Source organism: Heteronotia binoei, chromosome 6 (genome assembly GCF_032191835.1).
Source record: "Heteronotia binoei isolate CCM8104 ecotype False Entrance Well chromosome 6, APGP_CSIRO_Hbin_v1, whole genome shotgun sequence".
NCBI lineage: Eukaryota > Metazoa > Chordata > Lepidosauria > Squamata > Gekkonidae > Heteronotia > Heteronotia binoei.
Window position 1 is genome coordinate 9,399,146 of NC_083228.1, and position 23,763 is coordinate 9,422,908.

General features: G+C 46.7%; 1 protein-coding gene across 1 annotated transcript in view; it reads left to right on the top strand.

Moving 5' to 3' along the window:
- RET (ret proto-oncogene) overlaps positions 1 to 23,551 on the top strand; it is a 209,657-nt gene extending 186,106 nt beyond the window's left edge. Inside the window, exons 19-22 of the mRNA XM_060242607.1 lie at positions 2,347 to 2,484; positions 8,168 to 8,267; positions 19,211 to 19,358; positions 21,263 to 23,551. Of these exons, the coding sequence (XP_060098590.1) occupies positions 2,347 to 2,484; positions 8,168 to 8,267; positions 19,211 to 19,358; positions 21,263 to 21,420 (544 nt within the window). The 3' untranslated portion in view covers positions 21,421 to 23,551. The remainder of the gene's footprint in view (positions 1 to 2,346; positions 2,485 to 8,167; positions 8,268 to 19,210; positions 19,359 to 21,262) is intronic.
- Positions 23,552 to 23,763: the final 212 nt, after the last annotated feature.

Consider the following 23,763-nt stretch of genomic DNA (forward strand, 5'->3'; position numbering starts at 1 on the left):
GCAACCTTACTTTTTTTTTTTTGCATTTTCTTACTTTATTTAAGGAAGCATTTCAAAATTAACAACAAGATCTTTTACGCTGTACAAACTTAATATCGCTTAAGCATTGTGTTTTCATGTTTTCTTCATCTTCTTCCTCCTTCAGTCTTCTCTCAAAGATTAAATAATCAGATTTATAAAATTCACTAGTTAATCTTAGCTCATTAGATTAGCTTTACATTATATATTTCAAATCAAGTTTGAGCTAAGTTATTCTACAAATAATATAATATAGCACAGCCCTGGGAGACCTTAAAAATTAAGGACTGGAGGAGAATAAAACTCCACCTTCCATGGGCTGGTTATACCTTGGGGGAACATACCCAGATACTTCCACCACTCTCTAATTTCAAAGAGTTATGCTTCCATTATAAATTGTACCCAAAACCTCATTGTTGGAGGAGAGAACCTCATTTGTTCTCTCCTCCAAATCTCCATGATCTTCAGAAGTGCATACACAACTTGCTTTAACTGGAGTAGGAGGAGAGCGCTCCTTCCTTTTGTTTGCTCTCGATGCGGGGAGGGGAGATTTAAAGCAGCCAGCAATAATTCCCCAGAGGTAGAGTCATGGGCAGTATAATAAGTTGAACCTTGTTGCACACAAAGTTTGCCCGTTTGGAGCCAAAGATATCTTATTCCTAAGTCCTGCAGTTTAGCTGTCGTGCCTTTAAGATCTCTTCTGATCTTTAAGAACTCAGGAGGGAGATGAGGATACACCTCGATCTTTAGCCCCTGATAATCCAAACCGCCCCTTTCGCTGGCCTCTGCAAGAATCCTGCGTCGTGTTTGAAAATCCTTAAATTCTGCCAATATATCTCTGGTATATGAAGTGGATTCTTCATGTACTTTGCCAATGCAATAAGCTCGCTGCAGAAGGGCTGCAATTCCAGCTTCAAGACCCAGCGTAGCTGCAAGCCAGTTTGCCATAAATATAGTCAGCTCTGTTCCAGCCTCGGTGTTTGATGTGAACCCTCTGAATTTTAGGCGCAGCTCACGGCTTCGATAGTCCAGAGTCAGAATAGGTTGCCTCGCCCAAGTATCTGAAGTTGTCTCAGATATTTTTTTCTCGAGCTCAGTAACTTTCTGAAAAGCTGTCTCTGCTTTTTGTCATGGCTGTTTATGAAGCTCTTCTAATTCTTCCAGACGTTGGGTCACTGGTTGTAGCATTTCTGTTATATCATTTCTCAGCTCTTGCCTCTGTTTGGCTGGTGCCTGCATTAAAAAATTTGCAGTGAGAGGAGTCTCTTCAGCTGTTGACTCACCCCTCCCCAACATTGGGGAGGAGGTGGATGGTATGTCTGGAGCTGGAAAAAAGTCTGTTAAAGGTTGCAATCTTTCGTCTTTATTTTTGCCTTTCATTCCCCCCTTCAGAGCCATCTTTTAAACTTTAAATTTTGATGTCATAGGGGATAAAAATATTTACTTTTTAAGCAGGCTGAGCAAGAGCTGGACAATGGCTTCCAACCTGGTAATGGGTCAAAGCCACTCCCCCTGTAACCTTAATTTAAGAATATAAGAAGACCCCTGCTTGATCAGACCAATCAGGTCCAGCCTCCTGTCTCACACAGTGGCCAGTCAGTTCCTCTGGAGAGCCAGCAACAGGGCAGAGAGGCCAAGGCCTTGATAAGAACATAAGAAGAACCCTGCTGGAGCAGAGCAGTGGTCCATCTAGTCCAGCCTCCTGTCTCACACAGGGGCCAACCAGTTCCACTGGACGCCCAACAACAGGGCAGAGAGGCTGAGGCCTTCCTCTGATGTTGCCTTCTAGCTCTGGGATTAAGTGGCTTAGTGCCTCTGAATGTGGAGGTTCCCCTGAGTCTTTAGACACTGAACCTATGAAGCTGCCTTCTACTGAATCAGACCCTCTTGGGTCCATCTAAGTCAGTCTTGTCTACTCAGACTGGCAGCAGCTCTCCAGGGTCTCAAGCTAAGGTTTTACACGCCTACTTGCCTGGACCCTTTTTAGTTGGAGATGCCGGGGATTGAACCTGGGACCTTCTGCTTACCAAGCAGATGCTCTACCACTGAGCCACCGACCCTCCCCAGTTGGCTAGTTGCCATTGATAGACTCATCCTCCATGAATCTCACTAATACCCCCTTAAACCTGTTTATTCCTGTTGGCCATCTCTACATCCTCCGGCAGCAAATTCGCATTTTAATCATTCTCTGTGTAAAGCGGTCTTTCCTTTTGTCCGTCGTCCTGAATCTTTATTCATATGCAATTACAAGGACAGGAGAGACGTTTCATACCAGCCCATTGAATCCTGATGCTCCTAGTGATGAATGCATTTCTCTCTTCTCCTCAGATGGTCATTTGGAGTTCTGCTCTGGGAGATCGTCACCTTGGGCGGTAACCCATATCCGGGTATTGCGCCGGAGAGACTGTTTAACCTCCTGAAAACAGGCTATAGGATGGAGAAGCCGGAAAACTGCAGCGAAGAAATGTAAGTAGCGTGGGGTTTTTGTCGCTCCAACAAGCTTAGCAAAATTTTACTCATTGATCGTAACATGAAGGCTGAGTACAGACAGCTGGTTTGGGGTGGCAGCCTCACATTTTGGAAGTAAGCTGGTGGGAAAAGAAGCACCCTGGGGCAGTCAGACAGTGCGTGGCCCGCCCCCAGAACAGGGAGTTGGAGGAGCGGTCACACTGCTCATGCGCTTGACCGCTGCTTCCCGGGCACTCCCCCGCCGTCTAGATCAGGGGTGTCAAACTCATGAGGGCCGAATCTGACATAAATGAGAGCTTTTCGGGCCGGGCCATGTTGGGTTGGGCCAGGCCATGTGTGTACCTATTTATGATTAGGTAGCAGATATATAAACTTTATAAAGGACACTGGCAAACACAAAGATTGTTTAAAAACATTAGCACTTGGACTTAACGGTGCTTTCATTGGATTTCTGCCATGGGATCCAGGGAACTGGGCAAAGGAAGCTCTGGCTCTTTTCTCCCTTCCCCAGGGGACCGGGAGGGGAAGGAGCCTCAACCCAATAGAAAGAAGACAGGCTTGACCCCAGTATCTGTACTGTGCAATTGAGAGAGCCTAGCAAAGCAAACTCTTCCTCCCCCCCCTTCCTCCCCAAGGGAGGAGCCTCAGCCAATGGAGAAAATAGAGGCTTTGCTCTGAAGCTCCTGTGTGATTGAGGAAGCCTGGCAAAGCAAGCTGTGATGCAGAAGGAAGCAAGGGAGAGGGAGAAGGAAGCAGATGATAGCCAGTTGCTTGGGGGCCTGACGGCCTCCGGGCTGCATGATGTCCGGGAAAGGTGCTCCAGAAGAGCCTTGCCAGTTTGCCACCAATTTGCTATCACTTTGTAGGTGGCAGATTTTTGAGGCAGCAGGGCAACGGGTAAGGATGGGGTGAAGGCAGGAGCAGGACAGGATCCAGATGTGCACATCTGAACACATTTTTGGGGGCCGGTCGTGGGGCATTCTTGAGGTGGCTTATGCTGACCTTCTGGACCCAGCTGAAGATCAGCAGCTCCATCTTAGGACTTTATCTGGCGAGGAGATGACCCCTCATTGACTAACGTGGCTAACACTGTATGAAGCATCTGGAGAGACACGTTACGGTTTATTTATTACGTTAGATTTGTATCCCGCCCCATCTACAAAGACTCTTTGCCATAGGTTGAGCTAGCCTTGGAAGTATTGGGGGAAATATACTTGTGGTAGACATATGCCTTAGGGGCAAAGGGCGAGTGCATGATTTTTGATGAGGGGGGAAAAAGATTGGTGGGATTCCAACATTTGGAGGGTCATGGGATGCTCTGTGTCACATGCATCTGGGAACATTCTAAGCCCACCCCTCTGTGATGTTTCATGGCACGTGTCATGGCATTGTCCCGTTGACACCTGCACCACGAAACCTTCTGCATGCCGGAGGAAGGGCCCAGGGGGCTTCCTGGAGGGAGAACCGTGGACCACAGTGGTCTGCCATCCACGTACTAACCAGGGCTGAACCTGCTTAGCTTCCAAGATCTATCTACCCTGGGCCATCCAGGTCAAGGCCTATGTTCCCTCTAAGTTGCAGAGTCTTGTGAGCAAAAATTCTGCTTTGTGAGCTGCAGACGTCAAAGTTGTAAGGAAGAAGACTTGGGGAGGGACGGTGGCTCAGTGGTAGAGCATCTGCTTGGGAAGCAGAAGGTCCCAGGTTCAATCCCTGGCATCTCCAAAAAAGGGTACAGGCAAATAGGTGTGAAAAACCTCAGCTTCAGACCCTGGAGAGCCGCTGCCAGTCTGAGAAGACAATACTGACTTTGATGGACCCAGGGTCTGATTCAGTATAAGGCAGCTTCATATGTTCAAGACTGCAGATCTATACTGTGCCCTTCTCCCTGAATCAGAGACTCAGAGCAACTTCCAATCTCCTATATCTTCTCCCCCCACAACAGACACCCTGTGAGATGGGTGGGGCTGAGAGGGCTCTCACAGCAGCTGCCCTTTCAAGGACAACCTCTGCCAGAGAGAGCTATGGCTGACCCAAGGCCAGCTGGTGCAAGTGGAGGAGTGGGGAATCAAACCCAGTTCTCCCAGATAAGAGTCCACGCACTTAACCACTACACCAAACTGGAGAGAGAGAGAGGAATATTCACTCAACAAACTGGCCTGATTATATTATATTTTCTCAGGCCTCATTTTGGGCAGGAGCTCACAGGAATGGAGCTCCTGAACCTCTAAATTTTATTGTGCTTTCTTTCTTACCTCCCCCCCCCCCCAAAAAAAACACCCCTTCCTTCTGGGTTCCATTGCTCAACCCTCCTGTGAGACATTTGCTGAACTCAAAGAGCTGACAAACTTTCTAATATTTTCCCTGCAAAAAATGGGAAAATAACCAAAACATATAAAGTAGAGATGGAAATCTTCATCATGCCACTGTGGCCACAGAGGAGAAAGTTATTTTAAAAGTATGACGCAAAAATTCTACTTCATGAGCTATTGGCATTAAAGTTGTGAGCTCCTGCATAAATTATTGTGCTCTGGGGCCATTTTCCCTGAACTAAGACAAAAATGTGTGAGCTGAAGGCTAAAAATCTGTGAGCTAGCTCACACTAACTCAGAGGGAACGCTGGTGAGGGCAGCACCCTAAGGAGCCTTTCTGTGAGAAACAGAAGGGCTCAGCAGACAGGCCATTTCCATATCATCAGCCGGAGTCTACTGAAATTATCTGGAGTCTTTGTTCTTTCCTGATTATGTTCTAATGTTAATTGCTCATTGCCGCAGAGCGTTGAATCGCAGTTAATAGAACCAAGCTTAAATGAGTTTCTTTTTTAAAAAAGAAAGAAAGAAAAGAATGAAAAGCGGGGAAAGGCAGCCCTTGCAACTCTAATCAGCTCCAGATTGCACAAGCAGTGAGCTCGGGCATATAGCTTGGCATACAAACGGAACGAGGGCATGAGCTGGGAGGCAATGTGGTTAATAGAACACCCAACAGGTTTTCCTGACGGACTACTAGGATGCTGCATTATGAGCTTAGAAGGTGACAGAGACCGATTCCCCACTAGCCTTATGCCGCTCACTCTAACCGGGGCTTCTGTCGGATTTCGCACTCTATGCCCCGGGGCTGCAACTTGCTCCGCCTCTTTCGCGCAGCAAACAAGATCCGTGCGAAAAAGGCAAAGCTAGTTGCAGCCCTGGGGCAGATAGTGTGAAATCTGACGGAAGCCCAGCAGAGAAGAAGACTGTGAGAGTAAGGTAAGGTTAGTGGGGAATCGGTCAGAGTTTCGTAGTACACACACTTATCCGGGGCTTTTTTTTAGAGCAGGAGCTCCTTTGTATATTAGGCCACACACCCCTGATGCAGCCAATCCTCCTGGAGCTTACAGTAGGCCCTGTACGAAGAGCCCTGGAAGCTCTTGGAGGATTGGCTACATCAGGGGGCGTGGCCTAATATGCAAAGGACTTCCTGGTCCAAAAAACGCCCTGCTCTTATGGACAGGAATGCCCTCAATTTTCACACATTCTGGGTGAGCCGTGCCTTTTCATGGAGGCTTATTCAAACAGTGCCCTAACTGTGAGCAAGCCTATTCTCCCCCATGGCTGGGAGAACAATTAAAGGATCACAGGGACCTATGACGTGAGATGGACCACGCGGCATCGTTCCTCCCCTCTCCCTTGCAGTGCATCATGTCTGTGACTGGGACACATGCTGACACCCCCATCCATCTGGTCTGAACATTAAATGGTTCCCCTCGCCGCCCAGAAGATGTTCTCATAAAATCAGCTCCCACATAGCTCGGATAGCATTGAAAGGGCCCCAGCAGAGGGCTTTTGCTCTGTTCCTTTTGAAGAGAGATCGGATCTTCCAGATTCAGAAAGGTCTCTGATTCAGAGAGGCGCGCAAATACATTCCTCGGTTTAATTTCCACAGCAGCTTTCTTTTCTGGGTCACGCCAGCAAAACTGGTTCTGTGCTGCTGGAGTTTTGGTGACAGGGCAGCTTACAAAAGAGGTTTGGCATTTTTAAAAAGATTGGTCCAAAGTCGATTTGACTAGGGGTTTGCCTATTGTTCATGCTTCCTGGCTGCTCTGTCCTGCCAGTCGCTGTATGTTTTTCCTTTCCCTACCCGGGAAAGGAGAGTAGCAGGATTTATCTATATCACGGGTGGCCAAACTTGCTTCATGTGAGAGCCACATAGAATAAATGGCAGATGTTTGAGAGCCACAAGACACAAACGTCAGATGCTTGAGAGAAGGAAGGAAGGAAAATAGATGTGGGAGAGAGGAGGGAGGGAGAGGTGGAAAGAAAGCAACTTTAACTTTGAACGCATTTTCCAAACCACCCGCTGGCTTGGCTGGGAGAAGTGATTTAAAGAAAGAAATGCCTTCTCCAAGCCTGCTGACAGGGCGCTGGGGGCTTTGAGAGCCACACAATACGTGTAAAAGAGTTACACGGAGCTCCTGAGCTGCAGAATGAACCTGAACGAATGAATGAAAGAAATTCAGAAAGAATGAATCTGAACCGGTAGAGCTGAATTCTGTGGCTTGTATGTAGAAGAAGAAGAAGAAGATATTGGATTTATATCCTGCCCTACACTCCGAAGAGTCTCAGAGCGGCTCACAATCTCCTTTATCTTCCTCCCCCACAACAGACACCCTGTGAGGTGGGTGGGGCTGGAGAGGGCTCTCACAGCAGCTGCCCTTTCAAGGACAACCTCTGCCAGAGCTATGGCTGACCCAAGGCCATTCCAGCAGGTGCAAGTGGAGGAGTGGGGAATCAAACCTGGTTCTCCCAGATAAGTGTCCGCACACTTAACCACTACACCAAACTGGCTCTCTCTATGTAGGATTGCTAGTTATTATTTTTTTAAAAAAAAAAAATACAGGACACACTGAGGCTCAGTGCTAACTCCTTCTAGGGCAAACAGCGCAAAGCGTGCCGTTTCTCCAGTGTTGAGCATCTGTGTCAGCTGTTACACCTTTGGGTTGTCTCAGCATCGCCTCCTCTAATCTCAGATAGCAGGCGTCACTTTTTTGATCTTGATAAAGTGTCCAGTATTGAGCTGGACAGTTCAGTATTTTCACTGACTGTTCTGGGAAAGCGCCACGGTCTTTTTTCCTGGGCAGTGGAAATGCCATCCGTTTCGGGTCAATCCCAGATATCTGGCAACCTTGCCTGTATTATTGGGCAAACAATACAAATGAGGTTCTGCAGTTTTTGACTCCCCGGGGCTTTTTTTTTTGTAGCAGGAACGCCTTTGCGTATCAGGACACACACCCCTGATGTAACCAGTTCTGCACTCCTGTCTTAGCGCAAGCAACCAGTAACGTACACACCCATGTGCTGGGCACCCTCATGTGCACACACACACACACAAACACACAGATCTGAGCAGAATCAAACTCTGTTTGCAGGCAGAAACCAGGGAATGCAGAGGGCCTTCTGTTACCGTGTCTTGGCCTAGTGCTGAATTGCATGAGTGTTAGTTTCTCATACAGGAGGCTGGATTCAGGTGCTGTTGGCATCACGTTTCCCTGTTTGTGTAGACATCAGTGTCTGAGTCTGGATATTCTTCCTGCATGTCCAGAGGACTAGAACATACTGCTAATTAGCAATGTTTGGCAAAGGGGGGGGGGGGAACCCCTGAAAGCCTTTGTTTAACAAATAGTCTCTTCTTCTACGATTTCCCACAGGTACAATCTGATGCTCCGCTGCTGGAAACAGGAACCAGATAAGAGGCCGACGTTTGCTGAGATCAGTAAAGAATTAGAGAAAATGATGGTAAAGAGTAGGGTAAGTGCTTTCCACGCTTTAGCTCTCTTCACGAAAACTAGCCAGGGAATTTTTTTCCCAGTGCGAGGATTTATATGCAATTCATTGGTAAGACTTTAAGTGTCTTTGTCTGTTTGTCACCATTCGTATCTGAAAAGAACTCAAATGAGAAGAACATGATATTGGATTTACAGTATATCCCGCCCTCCACTCAGTCTCAGAATGGCTCACAATCTCCTTTACCTTCCTCCCCCATAACAGACACCCTGTGAGGTGGGTGGGGCTGAGAAGGCTCTCACAGCAGCTGCCCTTTCAAGGATGACAACTGTGAGAGCTATGGCTGACCCAAGGCCATTCCAGCAGCTGCAAGTGGAGGAGTGGAGAATTAAACCCAGGTCTCCCGGTTAAGAGTCTGCACACTTAACTACCACACCAAACTAATAGAAATAAAATGGATAATTGTATCATCCCAAAACCATCCCCCTCCGGTCCCTGGAAAAATTCTCTTCCACAAAACCAGTCCCTGGTGCCAAAAAGGTTGGGGGCTCTCACAGCAGCTGCCCTTTCAGGGACAACCTCTGCCAGAGCTATGGCTGACCCAAGGCCATTCCAGCATGTGCAGGAACTCCTTTGCATATTAGGCCACACACCCCTGATGTAACCAATCCTTTGCACTCCTGTCTTAGCACAAGCAACCAGGAACATGAGGACACAGCAGTAACATTTGAAAGAGCAGTCGCATCTGAAAGAAGGGATGCAACTGTATATCACATAATGATTAGAGAGAACAGAGAATGTAATGGCTGAGTGGCCAAGCTTGGCATACAGAAGGTCCCTGGTTCAATCCCCGGCATCTCCAGTTAAAAGGAGCAGGTAGCAAGCGGAAAAGCCCTCTTCCTGAGACCTTGGAGAGCGGCAGCCAGTCTGAGTAGGCAATTCTGATCTTGCTGGACTAACGGTCTGATCCAGCACAAGGCAGCTTCACATGTTCACGTGTCTTCAGTGTAGGTTAAAGGTAGCATAGCTACAAGAACAAGGGTCATCTCACATACGTAGAGCCAGTTTGGTGTAGTGGTTAAGCGTGCGGACTCTTATCTGGGAGAACCAGGTTTGATTCCCCACTCCTCCACTTGCAGCTGCTGGAATGGCCTTGGGTCAGCCAGATCTATCACAGGGGTTGTCCTTGAAAGGGCAGCTACTGTAAGAGCCTCACCTACCTCACAGGGTGTCTGTTGCGAGGGGAAGAAGATAAAAGAGATTGTGAATGCTCTGGGACTCTGAGATTCAGCGTATAGGGCAGGATATAAATCCAATATCATCATCATCTTCTTCTTCTTCTTCTTCTTTGTGTGTGCACTTACACAGAATAGAAGTATGATAAACCAGCATTTGGATTCAGATTTACAGTGTCACTCATCTGAGCCACAGTTGGCTACACTTCCTGTTGACTGTGGAGACTCCATACTGTTGCTCTATTTATTATTTATTTTTCGCCATCAAGTCTCAGCTGACTTTTTTGACAGTCTCCCATCCATGGACTCACCAGGGCCGACCCTGCTAAGCTTCCAAGAGATCCGGCTCACCTGGGCTGTCGGAGTAGAATCATAGAGTTGGAAGGGACCTCCAGGGTCATCTAGTCCAACCCCCTGCACAATGCAGGAAACTCACAAACACCTCCCCCTAAATTCACAGGATCTTCATTGTCAGATGGCCATCTAGCCTCTGTTTCAAGACCTCCAAGGAAGGAGAGCCCACCACCTCCCAAGGAAGCCTGTTCCACTGAGGAATCGCTCTAACGGTCAGGAAGTTCTTCCTAATGTGGAGCCGGAAACTCTTCTGATTTAATTTCAACCCCTTGGTTCTGGTCCTACCTTCCGGGGCCAAAGAAAACAATTCCACATACAATTTAGTTTAACGTCTCCAATCACCACCACCTTCCTCTTCCTATATTGGGGAGCAGAAGCTCCAGGCTTCTTATCCACAGGATCCTGAGAAACTTCCTTCAAGCTTCGTGGAGGCTGGGGAAGTAGCCCTTGTTCCAGTGGTTCAGAATCAGTTACTGTGGGGAGATCCTGGAACCTGTCGCTGAGTAGCAGGGGCTCAGAACATCTCCTGATTTTCTTTCTCCGTCGGGTTACATTTTTCCAGGAACCTTCCTCCTGTGTTGGGTCTTCTTCTAATTGCTGAGATACCGTTTCCTCTCCCTCCTCTTGTCCTTTCAAGAGACAAGAAACCGGGAACGTCGGTGGTAGAAAGTGCCAGCCGCGTTAGAGCAGCCCCATATGGCTTTTGAGGCAAGAGACATCCAGAGGTGGTTGGCCATTGCCTGCCTCTGCGTGGCAACTCAGGATTTCCTTGGGGGTCTCCCATCCAGGGACTAGCCGGGGCTGACTCTGCCTAACTTCTGAGATCTGACAAGCTCAGGCCAGCCTGGGCCATGCAGGCTAGGGCGCTTGTTACTGTGCAACATGTGAAATAGGTCTCTGTTGTTCATTGGAGGAGCCCGAAATAATTTCCCTTGAGCAGCTGCAAGAGTAATTACATGGCTAGCCGAAGCTGCGACAACCCGGCTGCTTCAAGGAAGAAAGAGGATCCTGTGTATTAAAATTGCAATGAACTGGCTTAACGGCATCACACAGACACAGATATACGTCGCAAACCTTGTGAAATGATTGTTTTCTAAGAGGGCAACACCATTGAGGGACGGTGGCTCAGTGGTAGAGCATCTGCTTGGGAAGCAGAAGGTCCCAGGTTCAATCGCTGGCATCTCCAAAAAAGGGTCCAGGCAAAGAGGTGTGAAAAACCTCAGCTTGAGATCCTGGAGAGCCGCTGCCAGTCTGAGAAGACAATACTGACTTTAATGGCCCAAGGGTCTGATTCAGTAGAAGGCAGCTTCATATGTTCATATGACCTGTGGCTCAGTGGCAGAGCATCTGCTCGGAAACGTCCCAGGTTCAACCCCCAGCATCTCCAGGAAGTAGGCGATGTGGAAGACCTTTGCTTAAGACCCCGGAGAGCTGCTGCCAGTCCGAGTGCACCGACTTTGATGAGCCAGTGGTCTGATTCAGTAAAGGCAACCACATGCTTGTCCATTCAAACAACCAGGGGGTGTGTGGCTTAATATGCAAATGAGTTTGTGCTGGGCTTTTTCTACCAAAAAAGACGTGCGTACAACGTGTCACAAATGTTCGAGTGGCACTGAGCTTTCCTCTCCGCCCAGCCCTTCAGGAACATGAGGGAAGGATTTGAAAACTACATTCATCCTACATCAAGGCCCCCAACTGGGGTGACCTAGGCTGGCCTTATCTTATTCGATGTTGGAAGCTAAGCAGGGTCGGCCCCGGTTAGTACTTGGATAGGAGACCAGCAAGGAAGTTCCAGGGTCACAGTGCAGAAGCAGAGGATGGCAAGCCACCATCTCTTGCCTTGAAAACCCTAGAGGGGTCTCTGTAAGTGACTTGGAGACAGAGCCTGGGTTGCTGGCCTTTGGGGGCACCAGATTGGCACCCCCCCCCATGTGACTCAGTGATATTATCAGTATGGGGTGGGGTGGGGACCAGAAGTTAGCCGTGTCTAGCATGCCGGACAGTTTAGGGCCGGCCTTGCTTAGAGGCACTTTCCACGACCGCCGGGGTCAAGTGGAGATTTTTTGACAGACCTTCTTGACTCACAGTTCCCAAGCACATTAAAAAAAACCACACCCCCACAGACCGTGGCCGCTCTTAAGTTTTCACTTGCAGCGTCACAAACAGGGATTCCGTTTCCCTGCTGGGGGATCTGGCGATGCACCCAGACGGGCTTGTTTTTCTCTGAAGTACGCTAGAACGGTGCCATTTAAGTGAAAGCAGGCCCAGAGGGTTTAAAACTCCAGAGGCACCTCAGGGCAACGGACAAAATAAGTTAATCGGGAGAGCGGCCTCATTGAGCCTTCACACAGAAAATGAAAATATTTCTGAATCTGGCTTTTGACAAAAATAAAGTTATTTGCCCTCAACTGGCCTAAAGGCAGGGCTTTTTTTTTTTTCTGGAAAAAGAGGTGTCATGACTCAGGGAGGTATTGCCAAATGCTGCCACCACTCTGGGTTAAGGGTTCCCCTTGAGAAGGCCCAGAGTCCCCTCCTCCCAAGCCTTTCAGGCCTCCTTTAACTTAGGCCAAATAATAGACATGAGGACCAGGCAGAGTGAACAACAGGAAAAAAAAGGTTTATTTAAAAGATCAGTCAATGCAATATAACAAACAAGGTACATTAAACAGTAAAAGGGATGAAGGGAAAATAAACCAATGCCCTAACGCGTCTGCTCCTGGGAGCTCCTGCTGAATCTGAGGCCTGCCACCCCCCCCAAAAAAAATTCAATTAGTCTCTAAGGCGCCATTGGACTCAAATCCAGCTATTTGACTGCAGATCAAGACCGCTACCCCGCTGGATGTAAACGCCAAGTGATTTGGATTAAGCCATTTGTGCATGATGCGTGCTTCATCTGACCATCCACTAGAATGAACATAAGGGAGAGATTCAGTCCAACATTTTTTAAAAAATCTACATCTTTCAGGACTGGCCAAGTGTGCCCCCCTCATCTCTGGTGGGATTGCCAGTCAATATTGTACAGAACAGCCATCAGCAGGAGCTGTGAAATGTCAGCCAGGGAAGATTATACAGCCAAAGGCTCAGCTGGCTAGCTTGTTGCTGCATAGTTAGGAATTTCTTCGCATATACATGAAGGCAATATGCACATTGTTCCTGAAACGACAGGTGGAACGTGTGCTGGGTGTCTTGCGGTATGGGACAGATGGTCAAAAAAAATCCATAAAGCGGTCCAGCTTCGGGGAGTGCCAAAAATGGAATTTTGGATTTTGTATATGGAAGCCAAAACGTCAAGGTAGCCGAAACTCTAACGATTATGGCCGTCATGACAACCTCCTGCAGTAAATAGCCTTTTGAATACTGTACTTAAGGTGGGAGGCTGGAGGAGAGATGGGAGGTTGGTTGTTCTGGTGCATTCCTTGCACAAAGACACTGCCATCCATTATTTCTTTCAACCTGTCTTATGTTACCTTTCCATCCGATCCTTAAAACAGCTGATTAATTAAATAACATTTAAAATTATAAAATAATCAAAGCAGAGCACATAAAGACGACCAGAACCAGGATGGAAGGGGCTAGTAACCATGATTGAGGGTATATCAAATGCGGGGCCTTTTTTGTAGCAGGGACTCCTTTGCCTTCTAGGCCACACCCCCTTGATGTAGCCAATCCTCCTGGAGTTTAAAGTAGGCCCTGTACTAAGAGCCCCGTAAGCTCTTGGAAGATTGGCTGCATCAGGGGTGTGTGGCCTAATATGCAAAGGAGTTCTGGCTACAAAAAAATGCCCTGCCTTGAATGAAACAAAAAAGTTTTCCCCTGCTGGCAGAAGACACTGATAGAAGGAGACAGACATATCTCCCTGGGGAGGGAGTGCCGACGTTTTGGTGCCATGACCAAGAAACCCCTGGTGTGCTCCGAGTAAAGCACTGGAGCTAGGAAAGTGGTTCACCCCGAAATAATGTGCTTTTCACAGTTGGAGGGAAGTGCCTTATTGTCCGCAAATGTAGCACTTGGGGATAGAATGACCGGTCATGGGAAGTCCTGGGCCTCTCTGCCCTGTGTGTTGGCCCTTCAGAGGAACTGGCTGGCCACTGTGAGAGAAAGGAGGTTGGACTAGATGGATGCATTGGTCTGATCCAGCAGGGCTCTTCTTGCATTCTTCTGAAAAGAGTCTTGTGGGATCAGATCGAACTAGTGTTAGCGCTCTGTGTCTGGAGAACACAAAGGCAGAGGTCTCCTTTCTTGTGCCTTCCAGAGCATCCCAAATTGAAAATGACCCTGCCAGCTGAGCACAAATCTCCTTCCGGGCTTCTCCAGGAGGAAATAGTGTTTGCATTCTCATCCTTGCCACAAACCAGCCCCGCCCCACAGTTGTTAACTAGCTCTGACGCTTCATGTAAAATTCAAGCATGGCTCTTGGAGGCAGAATCTTTCGGATGCCAGTAGGCCTTCTGCTAGGGTTGCCAACTCCGCCTTGGGAAATTCCTGTAGATCTGGTGGTGAAGGAGGTGAGAGAGAAAGAGACCCTATTGTGGATGTGGTATTATTGTAGGACATCCATTTCCCCTAGACCAGGGGTGGCCAAACTTGCTTAACGTTAGAGCCACATAGAATAAATGTCAGATGTTTAAGAGCTGCAAGACAAGGAAGGAAGGAAGGAAGGGAGAGAAAGAGAGAGGGAGGGAGGAAGGAAGGGGGGAGAGAGAGAGGGGGAGGAAGGAAGGAAGGAAGGAAGGAAGGAAGGAAGGAAGGAAGGAAGGAAGGAAGGAAGGAAGGAAGGAAGGAAGGAAGGAAGGAAGGAAGGAAGGAGAATAGATGGGGGGAGGGGAGGTGGAAAGAAAGCAACTTTAACTTTAAATGCATTCTCCAAGCTGCTGGCTGGCTTGGCTTGGAGAAGATTTAAAGAGAGAAATGCCTTCTTTAAACGGGCCAATGGGGTGGTGAGGGCTTTGAGAGCCACACAACATTTGTGAAAGAGTCACACGTGGCTCCCGAGCCACAGCTTGGCCACCCCTGCCCTCGACTCTGTGGCAGAGGTGTCAAACTCATTGGTTATGAGGGCATAAATGACATCTGACATAACATTATCTGACATAAATGAGACCTTGTTGGGCCGGGCTATATCAGGTTGGGCCGGGCCTTGTGTGTATCTGTTTAAGATTAGGTAGCAGAGATATAAACTTTATAAAGGACACAAAGACAATTAAATTTTAAAAAAAGAACCCCTTAAAATAAAACATGCTTTAAAACATTAGCAGTCATTAGTCTTAAAGGTGCTTTCTTTGTATTTCTCCTGTGGGATCCAGGGAACTGGGCAAAGGAAGCTCTGGCTCTTTCCTTCCTTCCCCAGAGGACCAGGAGGGGGAGGAGCCTCAGACAATAGAAGAGAGGCTTGGCTCAGTAGCTCTGCTGTGCGATTGAGAGAGCCTGGCAAAGCAAGCTATCCCTCCTCCCCCTTCCTCCCCAAGGGAGGAGCTTCAGCCAATGGAGAAAATAGAAGCTTTGCTCTGTAGCTCCTGTGCAAGTGAGCAAGCCTGGCAAAGAAAGCTGTGATGGAGAAGGAAGCAGACAACAGCCAGTTGCTCGGGGGCCTGATAGGAGACCTCTGGGGGCCTGATGTTTGACAATCCTGCTCTATGGTATACCATAGAGTACACCCTCCAAAGCTCTTTTTTTTCCCTCCTGGAGAACTGATCCCTGTAGCCTGGACATCCGTCGTAATTCCAGGAGAACTGAGGGCCCCACTGTGATTTTGGTAAGCCTACCCTCTGCTAACGTACCAGATTCATCACAGACATCCAGCCCTCCTGAAGAAGAAGAAGATATTGGATTTATATCCCGCCCTCCACTCCGAAGAGTCTCAGAGCGGCTCACAATCTGCTTTACCTTCCTCCCCCACAACAGACACCCTGTGAGGTAGATGAAGATATTGGATTTATATCCCACCCTCCACTCCGAAGAGTCTCAGAGCGGCTCACAATCTGCTTTACCTTCCTCCCCCACAACAGACACCCTGTGAGGTAGATGAAGATATTGGATTTATATCCCACCCTCCACTCCGAAGAGTCTCAGAGCGGCTCACAATCTGCTTTACCTTCCTCCCCCACAACAGACACCCTGTGAGGTAGATGAAGATATTGGATTTATATCCCACCCTCCACTCCGAAGAGTCTCAGAGCGGCTCACAATCTCCTTTACCTTCCTCCCCCACAACAGACACCCTGTGAGGTAGATGAAGATATTGGATTTATATCCCACCCTCCACTCCGAAGAGTCTCAGAGCGGCTCACAATCTCCTTTACCTTCCTCCCCCACAACAGACACTGTGTGATGTGGGTGGGGCTGGAGAGGGCTCTCACAACAGCTGCCCTTTCAAGGATAACTTCTGCCAGAGCTATGGCTGACCCAAGGCCATTCCAGCAGGTGCAAGTGGAGGAGTGGGGAATCAAACCCGGTTCTCCCAGATAAGAGTCCGCACACTTAACCACTACTCCAAACTGGCTCTCCGAATAAAATAGCTTCCGGAGGCCACATGAATTGTTTAGGGGGCATCTTCCCTGATCATCTCACCCGCTGCCTTGGAAGAGGCACTGGATTAGGGGGAAGGGGGAGGGAAGGCGGGTTTCCAAGGCTGCCGGCCAGGTTTACTGTGTTAACTCGCTGGCAAGGAATGGCGCTCGCTCGGCTTCTGGGGAGCAGTAATTGAGCATATGTCTGAGGGAGCGTGGCTGGTGTTACTCCAAACAAATGTGTCACCAAGGAGACTACACTCAGAGGCAGCAGAAGTCGCCGGTGATCTCATCCCCGCTGCTGAGAGCCTTTTAGTTGTTGGGTTTGAGGGATGGGAAATAAAGGTGGAAACAATTGGTGACAAGCAGGGCTTTTTTGAGCAGGAACGCAGTTCCAGCTGGCTTGGTGTCAGGGGGTGTGGCCTAATATGCGAATGAGTTCCTGCTGGGCTTTTTCTACAAAAAAAGCCCTGGTGACAAGCGACTGGGTTGCCAACTCCACATTGGGAAAGTCCTGGAGATTGGGGAGTAAAGACTGGGGAGGCTGGGCTTTGAAGAGGTGAAGGATTTTGACAGTTGTGATTTTAACACTTTTGGGTTGTACATTTTTATGTTTTTTAAAGCCTTTATTTGCTCCCCTTGTTGCTTACGGAGCTCCAGGCGGCTTACGGCATAAGTAAGAAGCAGGGGTGGGATTCTAGCAGGTGCTCCTTTGCATGTTAAGCCACGCCCCCCTGAGGTAGCCAATCCTCCAAGAGCTTACAAGGGTCTTTTTCGTAAGCTCTTGGAGGATTGGCTACATCAGGGGGGTGTGGTCTGATATGCAAAGGAGCTCCTGCTAGAATCCCACCCCTGGTAAGAAGCATAAAGTTATTTTGTGTGTTTCATCTGTTGTAAGCCTCCTTGAACTCCGTCAGGAAGTAAAGCGGCAAATAAAGGTTTTTAATAAATACATCTAAAAATGGTATAATACTGCAGAGTTGACTCTCTAAAGCAGTGTTTGTTCTCCAGGAAAATCAGTCTCTGTCGTCTGGATCTGTGTTCCCTCTAAACTGAGTTAGCGTGAGCCGGCTCACAGATTTTTAGCTTCCAGCTCATCTGTTTTTGTCTTCGCTCAGGAAGGATGACCCCAGAGCACCAGTGGCTCACAACTTTAATGCCAGCAGCTCACAAAGTAGCATTTTTGCTCAGATTTTTGAGTGCAATGCCGGTGTACAAATATGTAACATTTCAGGTTAAGGAACATGCTTCTATTGGTATAGCCATGCCTTCTATTTTTTGAATAAAATCTCTACTACCTTTGATGGAAGAAGGCATTTGTGATACAAATGGTTTTTCAAAATAGTCAACGTACTTTGAGAGCAGCTCCAGTATGGAATTCGATGCAGATATGATTGGTCTCCCAGGAAGGGGGCAAGATCCCTTTATGTATTTTAGCTAAGGTGTACATCACAGGGACTCTTGGTGTTTCACGAAGCAAAAAATTAAAATTTTAATGCCGGTAGATCACAAATTAGAATTTTTGCTCACGAGACTCTGCAGCTTAGAGGGAACATTGGCCTGGAGATGTCATAAATCTGGGAGATCTCCAGGCCCCGCCTGGAGGTTAGTACAACATACAAAGAGTATCACGGCAGAAAGGAACAAGGAAACAAAGAGCCCCACGTGAAACCAGCTTCTATATCAAATTACATAAACAAGAAAAACCATTATTAGGGTTTGTAGACTCTTTCGGGCTCAAGTGCCGTGTTCTACTGGAGAAAGTTTTCCTTCCAGACGTTTCGTTCTCAGCTGCGGAGAACATCCTCAGTGGCGTTGCAGCCAGAGCAGGCGCTCAGACCTTCTTGGCTGCTGTGCATTGAGTGGGGCCAGGGCTGCTGGAGAACTGCTATTTGTAGGCTGGAGGGGGTGTGATGAAAGGGCAATTGGTTTGTGGATGTGCCCATTGTTTGGTGGGGCTTCCTGGAAGGGTAGTGATAAGGAAACTGGCTGTTGAATGTGACCATTGTTCTGTGTTAATTGCTGGGAAAGTTGGAAGGAGTTTGAAGGTTGGAAGGAGCCCTGGCCCCACTCAATGCACCGCAGCCAAGAAGGTCAGAGCGCCTGCTCCGGCTGCAACTCCACTGAGGATGTTCTCCGCAGCTGAGAACAAAATGTCTGGAAGGAAAACTTTCTCCAGTAGAACACGGCACTTGATCCCGAAAGATTCTACAAACCCTAATGATGTTACCAGCCATGAAAAACCTGAAATCTTTGATAAGAAAAACCATTCTTTGGGTGTTCAGTTAGAAAACATTTGGGCTACGATTGCCTTTGCTTTAAGAATTTGCTAAGAGGTTTATTGCAGCTTGAAGAAGCTCTCTGTTAAGATGTCCATTCCGGCTTGAAGAAGCTCTCTCCCGAGAGGTGTCTTGCAGCTTGAAGAAGTTCTCTGCTAAGAGGTCTTTTATGGCTTGAAAAAGCTTTTTGCAAAACAAGGGTATTAGTACAACCTTGTCCCTTTCCTCTTTGAAAATGGAATTATTTGGCTGCATCCATTGAGGGACATTCATCATTTGGAATATCACGCCAGGATTACATGGAAAAGCTGGACAATTTTACCATATAAAGGAAAAGAACTCTTGGTGTAAATGCTTCCTGTTGTTCTAAGGACTGAGCATTACTGTTGTTCTGATGAAAGTAATATATGTGGGTTAAATACAATTATTTATATATAAATGGTTTTTCTTGTTTATGTAATTTGATATAGAAGCTGGTTTCACGGGGGGCTTTCTGCTTTTTGTTTCCTTGTTCCTGCCTGGAGGTTGGCAACCCCACCTAAAAACTGCATTGCTCACCAGCCCTAACTCTGTCCTTCTCTTTGTCTGCTTAGGACTATTTAGATCTTGCCGCTTCCACTCCTTCCGACTCCTTGCTTTACGATGATGGACTCTCAGAAGAGGAGACGCCCCTCGTGGATTGTAATAATGCTCCCCTCCCTCGAACCCTTCCTTCCACATGGATTGAAAACAAACTCTATGGTAGAATTTCACATGCATTTACTAGATTCTAGCAACGCGCACACACACACGCCCCCCCCCCAAGTGATTTTCTTCTGTCCTCACACTCTCTGTAACGCCCTTTAGAGTGTTATTTGTCTGAATGAAACACACCGAAATTTGCTTGGCAGAGTCTTTTCTTTTTGTTCGTTCGTCTGTTTCATTTGTCACTGTCCAACTCCGCGTTGGGTTCTTCCTTTCGCCGTTTTTTTGGCAGCTGCATTTAAAACTTAAAAGGATGTGAAAACACGCAACGTTACTAGGTATATATTGTACGATTAAAAAACAAATCCAGATCAGGGAAATACACTCAGGGGGAGTTCAAAACAAATGCTAAGCAGATATTCAATCCAGTCTGTGCTTTTGTGCATCTAGAGGGTGGGAACGCTTACGTTTTACATCTCAAAGTTTAAGCGGTGGGGTTTTTTTTTTTCTTTAATTCATGCTACCTGCTTGAGGTTTGAGGTTTTCTCTCATGTTTCGCCATTAGAATCGATTGCATAGTCTTCTCATTTTTATTCTGGTGGATTCCCAAACCCCAACTGTCCTCTGTATATTGTTAAAGTTTTTTCAATCAGCCAAATGGCTTCTTAGTAAGCAGTGAAATTTAGGGGACGGTGAATTGGAGGCTAGAGGAGAATCCACATATAATACGAGGAAATCACAGCAAAGTGGGTGCAGCTGTAGAGTTCTTTGGGAAGTCGAACGAGGGGGAGCCCATAACAGAGCACTCTCTGCTGTTTTCACATGCTTTTTTTTTCTTTTTCTTTTTGGTTTCTCATGATGATGTCAGCGTCTAAGCCATGTTTTTGAATGTTGTCGCAAGGAATGTGCTTTAATATTGTGGTGGTGAGATGGACAGTAAAGACGGTTCTTGCCAAAACTCCTACTTTTTCCTTTGTTTTTGGCCTCGTAATCCAATACGTGCCATTTTACTCTTGGACGTTATTTTGATTCAAGCCGTATAATCTCCCCATCCATCCTTTGTGCCATCTTTTTTTAATTTGCCATCCTCTAATCTAGAGAACTGATTCAGGGTTTCGTTTCAAAGCCCGGATTGTCCAATCAGATGCAACATGGGTTCCCAAATTAATGGTCGTCTTGTTAAAAAAAATAATAATAATTGTAGGCTAGAGGCCAAGGAGCTAATTGAATACCCCCTTTGAATGGCTTTGGACTATCGCAATTAGATTCAGGTTCCAACGGAGACACTTGAATCTGGTTTTTCGGTCTGAAAGTCTTAACAGGGCCCTTGCTGCTGAGCAGTCATGATTCTTTCCCACAAGCAAAGCCGAAACAACTAAAGCCATTCAGGAAAATGGGGCCACAAGAGCTAGAGTGTTGGGCTTCACAGAAATCAGTAGCTGCAAGGGAAATGTTGGTGAGCCCCAAGCTAACAGGTAGCTCCCATTTTCGTACATGCAGTCCTATTGGGACTGAAGCACGCATGCTAAGTATTTTCAGGATCGCATAGGTCTATTACTACTTTGAGCACTTTATCTATCCAAGGAATACTTCACCGCAATAACCAACCTGCCATTGTATTCCCATGAAAATAGCCAAAGACTTATCAGGCGCAAATGTGTTTCGCTTGTCCTGGGATGTCTCCAAAGAGCACTTTATTTTGTTTTGTTTTTTCTCTCCATCCTGTTTTTGGCTCGCATTGCAACTTTTGCTCTTTTTCAGTGCCTTTGAAACACAGGTCTCTTCTTTCTGCTTTTTTTTAGGGGGGGGGGAGGGAAAAACACACACACACACGTTACACCACCCCATTTTGCAAATTTGGCTCGCCGTTGTTGCGAAGGGAGTTTTGCCAAGGGCCGTACTGTCTGCACATGAAGTTGTGGTTCTTCGGTGCAGAAAAAATTATCTGTTTTCATTTTTAGGCATGTCATACCCGAACTGGCCTGAGGAGAGCCCCGTTCCACTCACGAGATGCGATGGCCCTAAGTCTGTGTTTTCAAGATATGCAAATGATAGTGTATATGCTAACTGGATGGTTTCACCCTCAGCGGCAAAATTTATGGACAAGTTTGATAGTTAACAGTGTCTTGGTGAAAGGTAATGGACTCAGGAGGGGTGGGGGGAGCAGGTGTCCCAAAAGGGGCCGTCCCCTTGGCACATTCTTTGTATAATAACCGGTTATGGCAACAGGAGTTTCTAGACCGGGGAACCTTTCCCCTGCCTTTTGGTAGTTCCTACTGTGGCTTCCCCCTACCCCTCTCTGTCGTGACGAATACTCTGATTGACTCTCTTCCCCGTTAAAAGCATATCAAACTGGGTCACGTTACAGCTCCGGTGTTTGTTTTTGGTTCGTGCCAGTCTCCAGGTAGTCCGGTTTGGTATCTGTGTTATCACTTGCGGGCCGGTGGACTTCATGATTTACGGCGTTTTGGGACAACAGCCCAGAGCTGGAACTGTTGGAAAAGGGGGTACGGGAAGAAACCCTGATGTCACTTTACAAACTGCTACTTCTGTGCTCGATGTGAAGGCAAATTGAGCGAAGCGTGAAGCACAAATTATACAATGGGAACAATTTGCTCTAAAAAAAAAATAAATCCCTGAGCTTGCTCTAGACTTCAGCGTTATCGTGTCGTTGGCAGTTAACAAGTTCTGATTTTTCAAGAGTTTTGAGTGATCCAGGTGATGTTGAGAGTCAACGTTAGAAATCTTGAAAACCTGTAGGAAAATATATATATATATGCATATATATATATATATATTGCTCTGTCTTAATGCAAAAAGAAAGGGTTTTGTTTTTTTTAAATCAAGGTTAAACTGTTCTAACCTTTAGCACAATGGGAAACTTTAATACCCGATATGCTGTATTTAGAGACTTGATCTCGTAACATTATTTTCATTTGTATTATTTTTTAGTGACGTCTCAAAATCTCCTCAGGATGTCTCGAAATGAGTGAAAAGGGAAAAGGCCCAGTTTGCAGTCATGCCCACCGGGTTTTCATTCTCTCACTCAAATTCTTAATTTCTATCATCCGTTGCAGAGCCAGAGGGGCCGACACGGGTGGAAAGCTGGCTCTGTGTTAAAATGTGATCGACAAGCTGCGAGTCAGCTTCGAGAAAGCACGTTTCCTTAACAGTTCATTTCCCTGTGTGTCCTTCTCCCTGTTGCTTCATTGCAACTTATTGACAATTAATGTTAATCGCATTCAAGGGTAAACAGGTTTTTCTCTATCCCAAGATCCAAAACAACACTGTATTCTGCAGTTTCAAATCCTGGATAAGTTGAAACCATCATTATCCAAACTTAACCATGGTTAACGTTAGTGCTGTCAAATAGAGTACGGTTATAAGGAAGGGGCGGGAGTCTGATGCAGGAAGCGTGTGTTCTCAAGGCTGGTTCCCGATTGGTTAAAAGGCAGCCAGCTTTCCATCTGGGCCCGGCCTCCAGAGAACGTGCAGTCGACACAACTCCAAATCATTTTCTCTTGCAAAACATTTGCAGACAGTGTTCATTATTGTTAAGTCTGTTTCATTGTTTGCTTGTGTTCGCTTTTCTCTGCAAGTACGGAAAACATGTCTCAAGGGGTTCTTTTTTGTTTGTTTTTTAAGGGTAACGCTAATAATGGATGTGACGTTTTAACTTTGATGTGGTGTTTTGAAAGACGATCTCTTACGGAGCTTTTAGGAGATGGTTCACAGACGGGGCATCACATGACTGCATTGTTATTTGTAAATTCATAATGTTAAGAGGGAGAATTTTTTTTTTGGGGGGGGGGGACACTTGTTTTTCTAAAGAATGCTGGAACTGTCACCCAATGTTCTTTTGGGGGTACTCTTGCGTAGTCAAAGATAATACCAAAGTATTGCTTCTGTCTCTTTGGTTTCTGTTGTGTGATTCTGTGTGTCTCCATTACCTGTTTCCATTATTCCAGGAATCCATGAGTCAGATTGCCAAAACATAGTAACTGTTCTCTTCATGCAAGAGGTCCAAACACCTCATTAGGATTTAAAAAAAATGGTTTGAAAGAGGGCCTCTGCTCAGACAAAGGAGACAGGGCGATGTTTTCTTTCTATAAGCTAATTACTATGCTAGATACTGTGTTTACAAAAAACAAAAACAAAAAAAACTCGATATAACTGCCTACAGAGATGTGAAACAGCCCTGAGTATACTGTAACAAGCAATCATCTCAAATAATAAAAAAAGTAAATAGATCTTCTGGTTCGTTCTTTTTCTGAAGAGGAATGACGTCGAAAGGACTCAGAGCCACAGTGGGTATCAATAGCATCTGAAGGGGTTGGGTCAGGATTCGTTAAGTGTGCTACCAAGAGGGTCAAATGATACACGAGCCTTGTGAAAACGTCTGAGTCAGGTTTAATGGTTGTTCTGAGTAACTAAGACGAAGAAGAGGAGTTTGGATTTATAC